The 7,708-nt window shown below is 49.2% G+C and overlaps 1 protein-coding gene across 1 annotated transcript in view; it reads right to left on the bottom strand.

Annotated features, from left to right (window-relative positions):
• The window catches only part of LOC122562951 (EF-hand calcium-binding domain-containing protein 4B-like), a 23,001-nt gene that overhangs the window by 3,415 nt on the left and 11,878 nt on the right, over positions 1 to 7,708 (bottom strand). Inside the window, exons 3-7 of the mRNA XM_043716253.1 lie at positions 6,950 to 7,142; positions 5,956 to 6,140; positions 5,122 to 5,277; positions 4,394 to 4,586; positions 1,919 to 2,103 (exon numbers count right to left, since the gene is read on the bottom strand). Coding sequence (XP_043572188.1) covers positions 1,919 to 2,103; positions 4,394 to 4,586; positions 5,122 to 5,277; positions 5,956 to 6,140; positions 6,950 to 7,142 — 912 coding nt within the window. The remainder of the gene's footprint in view (positions 1 to 1,918; positions 2,104 to 4,393; positions 4,587 to 5,121; positions 5,278 to 5,955; positions 6,141 to 6,949; positions 7,143 to 7,708) is intronic.

Genomic DNA, 7,708 nt, shown 5'->3' with positions numbered 1-7,708 from the left:
AGCCGTTCCTCATATGTTAGACCTACCATTCCAGGGATCATCCGTGTGAATCTCAGCTGGACACGCCCCAGTGCCAGTATGTCCTTCCTGAGGTGTGGGGACCAAAACTGGACACAGTACTCCAAATGGGGCCTAACCAGAGCTTTATAAAGTCTCAGTAGCACAACGGTGCTTTTATATTCCAACCCTCTTGAGATAAATAGCGTATTTATTGTAATATTAGGAAATATTAGGACAGGTAAGCAAAGCTTGGAAGAAGATGGAGGTGTTCAATGGCAGAGAGGGAGGGAGGGAGGTGGAGAGGTTTAACAATGGAATACTAAAGCATGGAGACTTAGCAACAGAATGCCTGGTGACCAATGGGAATTGCAAATGTGTTGGAGTTAATTATCCAAAACTCCCTAGAATCAGAGTGCCACGTAGTAAATATAAACCCCCTATTCAAGGAAGCTTGGGTGGCAGGAGCAAGGAGCTATAGGCCAGTTAGCTTGATGTCCATCATGGGGAAAGCATTAGAATCAATCAGTAAAGAAATTATAGCTGTGCAGCTCGAAAAGCAGGGAATCTTTAAGAGTCAGCATGGTTTCATCAGAGGGCAAGAATGGTGAACCAATTGATGGGAGGTGTTTGAAGGAACAGCGTATGCTGGTGAATAAAGGGGCATACTGTCATTGGATTTTCAGAAGGCATTTGATAAGATGCCACATCAAACGTTATTAGAAAAGATAAAAACTCACGCTGTAGGTGTAATTTACAGCAGGGACAAAAGACTGGGTAACTGGCAGAAAACAGAAAGTATGGAGAAATGGGACATTGGCAGGATCATAGATCATTGAATCCCCTACAGTGAGGAAACAGGCCCTTCGGCCCAACAAGTCCACACCGACCCTCTGAAGAGCAACCCACCCTGACCCATTCCCCTAACACTACGGCCAATTCACCTGACCTGCACATCTTTGGACTGTGGGAGGAAACTGGAGCACCCGGAGGAAACCCACGCAGACACAGGGAGAATGTGCAAACTCCACACAGTCAGTCGCCTGAGGCGGGAATTGAACCTGGGTCTCTGGCGCGGTGAGGCAGCAGTGCTAACCACTGTGCCACCGTGCTGCCCCTTTATAGGGGCTATCTCTTTCAACGATCAGAAAAGAGTAATATGAATATCGTAGGTAATTCATCACATTGCCCATCACACCCTGGGTGGGTTACTCTTTGGAGGGTCAGTGTGGACTTGTTGGGCCTAATGGTCTGTTTCTACACTGTAGGGATTCCATGAATCTATGAAAAAAAAGTCCTGATCTGTACGTGAAAGGATGACCCCTAATTGTCAAACAGTGCAAGATGGCACAGTGGCTCAGTGATTAGCACAGCGCCAGGGACCTGGGTTCAGTGGCTCAGTGATTAGCACAGTGCCAGGGACCTGGGTTCAGTGGCTCAGTGATTAGCACAGCGCCAGGGACCTGGGTTCAGTGGCTCAGTGATTAGCACAGCGCCAGGGACCTGGGTTCGATTCCCACCTCAGGCGACTGACTGGGTGGAGTTTACACGTTCTCCCCGTGTCTGCGTGGGTTTCCTCCGGGTGCTCCGGTTTCCTCCCACAGTCCAAAGATGTACAGATTAGGTGGATTGGCCATGGGAAATTGTTCATAGTGTCCAGGGATGTGTAGGCTAGGTGGGTTAACTGGGTCTCGGTGGAATGGTCTTTGGAGGGTCGGTGTAGACTTGATGGACCAAATGGCCTCTTCCCGCATTGTTGGGATTCTATTAAAAGACAGGTCTGTGAAGTTACAAAAACAAACTTTTATCTGTATGAAGAGACACAAGTTTAACGAGCTACAGGGTGCATATGCAGGGCTGGGACAAATGCAGAGTGTGGGGCATTCACAATGTATATGGGGGTGTGTACAGGCTCCCTTACCCTTCTCTCTCCTCTCGCCGCGCTGCTTCCTCCTGCTGATGTACCAGCTGATCCCGGGCTTCCTGAAGATGCTGTTGGATCTGCTCCAGCTTCGTCTCCAGCTCCTGATTGGTCCCTTTGAGTTTTTGGTTCTCAGCGATGGCCGCCTCCTGTTTACTGCGCAGAGAGACAAGCTCCTCCTGTAACTGGGAGCAGGAACACACACAGGGACCACATTCAATCACCTTACATCACATTGCAATTCACAAAACTTACCCTGGAAGCTGTTAGACTGTCTGCCCCTGACTTGCCCACTCTCAGGGAGAGGGTGGTGGAATGCCACTGGCCTAGATGTCAAGGTGAAGGGTTGAAAGACAGGGCTGAAGAAGGGCTCATGCCCGAAACGTCGATTCTCCTGTTCCCTGGATGCTGCCTGACCTGCTTTTCCAGCAACACATTTTCAGCTCTGATCTCCAGCATCTGCAGCCCTCACTTTCTCTCAGGGAATCAATCATGCCTTAGCAGCTTGTGGAATTTAAATTCAGTTAATCAAAGCAAGTCACACTGACACCAACCACAAAATGATCACCAATTGTTGTAAACACCCATCGAGTTCACTAATACCCTTTAGTGAAGGAAATAAGCCATCCTTACTCGGCCTGACCTCCAGATCCACAGCATCTGCTCGAACCTTACCTGCCCTCTGAAATGGCCGAGCAATCCACTTTGTTCAAAGGACATTAAGGATGGACAAGAGTAGCATACACACCCCAAGAAAGAATAAAGAAAGATCTCTCCGTCCTTGCCCTCCATCTGAGACTTGATGAGGAGTTGCAGAATTTGGACCTTGCGGCAGCTTCCTGTGCCCCCTCCAAAGAGACTTACAATAGACATCCTCATTAATAACGTCACAAAAATGATATTCCGAGCCCGTCCTTGAGAGTGCTTACCCTCCAAAGCCTCTCTGCTGGTCTCTCCACCTTGGCTCTGTTGCTCCCAGCTTCTCACCACCTCGGACCTCTCCCTCTTTCTGCATCCATTTTCTTCTGACACTGGTCACCGTTCATTCCCTGCCCACCAATCCCAGAGCACTGTGAGGCTGCTCTACAGTCATAGTGATGTACAGCACAGAAACTCATCCCTGCTGACCTGATATCCAAAATTAATCTAGCCCCATTTGCCAACACTTGGCCCATATCCCTCTCAACATTTCCTATTCATGTAACCATTCAAATACCTTTTAAATGCTGTAATTGTACCAGCCTCCACCACTTCCTCTGACAGCTCATGCCATTCATGCACCACCCTCAGTGTGAAAATGTTGCCCCTTAGGTCACTGTAAGGGCGGCACGGTGGGCGGTACGGTGGGTGGCACGGTGACACAGTGGTTAGCACTGCTGCCTCACAGCGCCAGAGACCCGGGTTCAATTCCCGCCTCAGGCGACTGACTGTGTGGAGTTTGCACGTTCTCCCCGTGTCTGTGTGGGTTTCCTCCGGGTGTTCCGGTTTCCTCCCACAGTCCAAAGATGTGCAGGTCAGGTGAATTGGCCATGCTAAATTACCCGTAGTGTTAGGTAAGGGGTAAATGTAGAGGAATGGGTGGGTTGCGCTTCGGTGGGGCGGTGTGGACTTGTTGGGCCGAAGGGCCTGTTTCCACACTGTAAGTAATCTAATCTAATCTAAAGTCTTTCCCCTCTCACTGTAAACCTAGGCCCTTTCGTTTTGGACTCCCCTACCCTGGAAAAAGACCTTGGCTATTCACTCTATCCATCCTCATCATGATTTTCTAAAGTTCTATGAAGGTTATTCCTTGGCCTCTGATACTTCAGGGAAAATAGCCCTAGTTTATTCAGTGTGTCCCTGTAGCCTTCTCCCTATACCAAACACCTTCTTCACTACCCAGTCTATCTTAAAGGAACTCTGAACATGGATCCCAAGGTTGAATGATTCAGCTCCTTACAGAGAATCATAAAGTCATACAGTCAGACAGCAGGGAAACTGACCCTTCAGTCCAACTTGTCCATGCCAGCCCAATTTCCCAAACTAAACCAGTCCCATATCCCGCTAAACTTTTCCTATTTATGTACCTGTCCCAATGTGCATTGTCCTCCCTTCAATCCCATAGTGCTGGGAGGCTGAAGTTAGATCCCCACCTAAATTCCAAAAAAGCACCCCTCCCCAGAATCTAAGAGGAAACATGTAATTTAAGGTCATCAGCCAAGTGTCAACCATTCTGTCAATGATACTACCCCAAATTGTGTGGATTTAACTTTCCCTAAAGAGGAAGTTGACACAAACTGAGGCCTTCGGTGAGAGACTGTCTCCGATTCACTGAGGGTTTCAGGCCTGGCTCAGGCCCTTTGTCCCTCAGCTCAGTGAGGAGACCTGAGTGTCTGGGTGGGGACTGCACTGGGGGAGCCAGTTCCTGTTGGACTGAGGCCCTCCCTCCAGCTGCAGCTCTCATGGTGGAGACACCTGCTTCCTGGGCCCAGCTACCTCTTTCATTCTCTCTGCTGCTCCGTAACGTCCTGAAGACGCTGCTGGTTCCTCACTGACTCCATCTCCATCGCCACCTGTTGCCATGGTTACATCCGGGCCTTCGACCCTCAGGTGAGCGAGTGCAGGATTCTCTCCCAGGGGGGTCGGTTTTTGGGTCACACGGCGTCGGATGGAGCGAGTTCTCTGAAGTCTGTCGAGGAAATTCAGAGCGAGAGAGAGAGAGCGAGAGAGAGCGAGAGAGAGAGAGCGAGAGCGAGAGAGAGAGCGAGAGAGAGCGAGAGAGAGAGGGAGAGAGAGAGCGAGAAAGAGCGAGAGAGAGAGGGAGAGAGAGCGATGTTACTTTGGGTTCAACAGGAGTTGATGCAACACGACTGATGATCTGAACATATACACTCACCTCCCCAACACCAGAGGGAGAAGGGAACACAAAATATATTCAGTGTAAAAATAAATTGGATTAATGTCTGACTCAGTAGATTGGTTGAAGCAGGTAAAAGGCTCAAACAGCCAGTCATTGATGCTCTGTAACTCTGCTGGGGGGAGAGTTTAAGACTTCAGCAGTTTCAGCCTCATGGGCGTATGGGGGAAGAGTGATTGGATGATGTGTGTCCTGGGTAAGGAGCTGGGAATTTGTGTGAGATGTTGGATTGGAGAATTCAGGGATGGGGAATGAGTGAGGGGATCGAACGCTCAGTGGTCCACACCATCTCCTGGGAGCCTCTTACCCTTCTCTCTCCACTCGCTCAGCTGCTTCCTCTGGTTGATCCACCGGCCGATCCCGGGCTTCCTGAAGATCCTGTTGGATCTGCTCCAGCCTTGTCTCCAGCTCCTGATTGGTCACTTTCAGCTTCTCAATCTCAGCGATTGCCTCGTTGTGTTTACTGCACAGAGAGAAAACCAAAGAGTCAGACAGACAGGGGGAGAGAGTCACTGACAGAGAGACTGTAGAGAGACATTTATTGGTAGATTTCCACATTCATTGACATTCCAATCCCAAATCCCATACCAGCTCCCATTCCTGCAGTTCATCAGGAATGTCCTACCATTAGGATCCACAAGTCCTGACTGAATTATTGTGTGCTTGTGGGAGCACACATTGGCAAGGTACACACAAGTTGTTGGTTTGTGTACATAGTGTATCATTAAGATCTAAGACCATGCTGAGATGACACTGATTTCTTCATGTGTGAAGAGGTTTTATTTCTTATAATTTTAAACGTCTGCTCCATGTTCCAAATCTGACTCTGGCTCTGTCCACTAGTTATTTAATTTTCACAAACCCATACCCAGGCTTGACCAGTCAAGCACAGCAAACATCGAAATTAACCAGACTCGTACAATCAACCACGGAACACTTGAACTGTACATTCACAATAGACGTGTACGTATGAAGTAAATGGAATGCATACACACTGAGGGGAAACAATAATTCAACCTGTTGGAAAAGCTCAACACATCGAGCAGCATCTGTGAGGAGAAATCAAAGTGAACGTTTCAGGTCCAGTGCCACTTTATCAGAACCCTGCACTCAGTATAGCAGCATGTACAGGCTCCCTTACCCCTCTCTCTCCTCTCGCTGAGCTGCTTCCTCCTGTTGATCCCCCAGCTGATCCCGAGCTTCCTGAAGATCCTTGTGGATCTGCTCCAGCTTCGTCTCCAGCTCCTGATTGGTCCCTTTGAGTTTTTGGTTCTCAGTGATGGCCGCCTCCTGTTTACTGCGCAGAGAGACAAGCTCCTCCTGTAACTGGGGGCAGGAACACACACAGGGACCACATTCAATCACCAGTTGGAAGGCAAAATGCACAAATGTACATTGTAAACCATCTATCTGCACCTCTCACCCAGCCCAGCCTTCCTCTGTACCTCTCACATCACTCATGTCCTTTCAGTCTCTCTCATCGTTCAAATCCACTTCCCCTGAGCTTTTATCTCTCAGACACTGTCTCTGACTCTCTTTGAGTCTTCAATCCCTCTGAACCATTCCATTCTCCCCAGAAGACTCCAATCCCATTGTGCTGGGAGGCTAAAATATTCAGCAAGTTACATCCCCACCGAATTTCCAAGCAACACCCCTCCCCAGAATCTAAGGGAAACTTGTGTAATTTAAGTCATCAGGAAAGTGTTGAGTCTTCAATCCCTCTGAACCATTCCATTCTCCCCAGAAGACTCCAATCCCATTGTGCTGGGAGGCTAAAATATTCAGCAAGTTACATCCCCACCGAATTTCCAAGCAACACCCCTCCCCAGGATCTCAGGGAAACTTGTATAATTTAAGTCATCAGGAAAGTGTCAGTTTGACTTTCCCAAATTGTCTTGGTTTAACATTCCCTGATGGTGGAGTTGATGCAAAGTGAGACCCTCACCAGGTGAGAGACTGTCTCCGATTCACTGAGGGTTTCAGGCCTGGCTCAGGCCCTTTGTCCCTCAGCTCAGTGAGGAGACCTGAGTGTCTGGGTGGGGACTGCACTGGGGGAGCCAGTTCCTGTTGGACTGAGGCCCTCCCTCCAGCTGCAGCTCTCATGGTGGAGCCACCTGCTTCCTGGGCCCAGCTACCTCTTTCATTCTCTCTGCTGCTCCGTCACGTCCTGAAGACGCTGCTGGTCCCTCACTGACTCCATCTCCATCGCCACCTGTTGCCATGGTTACATCCGGGCCTTCGACCCTCAGGTGAGCGAGTGCAGGATTCTCTCCCAGGGGGGTCGGTTTTTGGGTCACACGGCGTCGGATGGAGCGAGTTCTCTGAAGTCTGTCGAGGAAATTCAGAGAGAGAGAGAGAGAGAGAGAGAGCGAGAGAGAGAGAGAGCGATGTTACTTTGTGTTCAACAGATGAGCCTGAAATAAAGAGGCTGCTGCTTGGATCAGCTCTGTATGAGGGAGAGGGGGCTCAGGGACAGACTGAGCATGGATCAGCAGCGACTATGTGAATGCAGTAGGGAAGGATGAGTGAAAGGGAGACTTGCATTAACATTGCAGTTTTATAATCCCTTGGGACAGCCTACAGTTCTGCATTACACACATTTTTGGACCATCAAAATGTATAGCAGGGAAGGAGGCCAATATGGAACTGTCCACTCTGGTCCCACTTTCCAGCTCAGGTTCCATCACTTTATGGAATGCAGCAATTTGAGTTCATCTCCACACAGGCACAGTAGGTTCATTTAAGATGCATCTGGACAGATGCAGGAGTAGGTGGGGAGCAAAGGGATACAGATGCTTAGGAGTTGGGCAACAGGTTTAAACAGTAGATTTGGATCGGCTCAGGCTTGGAGGGCCTAAAGGCCAGTTCCTGGGCTGTAAATTTTCTTTGTTCTT

This window comes from Chiloscyllium plagiosum, chromosome 26 (assembly GCF_004010195.1).
Source record: "Chiloscyllium plagiosum isolate BGI_BamShark_2017 chromosome 26, ASM401019v2, whole genome shotgun sequence".
Taxonomy (NCBI): Eukaryota; Metazoa; Chordata; class Chondrichthyes; order Orectolobiformes; family Hemiscylliidae; genus Chiloscyllium; species Chiloscyllium plagiosum.
Note: the sequence above shows the minus strand (reverse complement) of the source record. Positions and strands in the feature narration are given on the sequence as shown.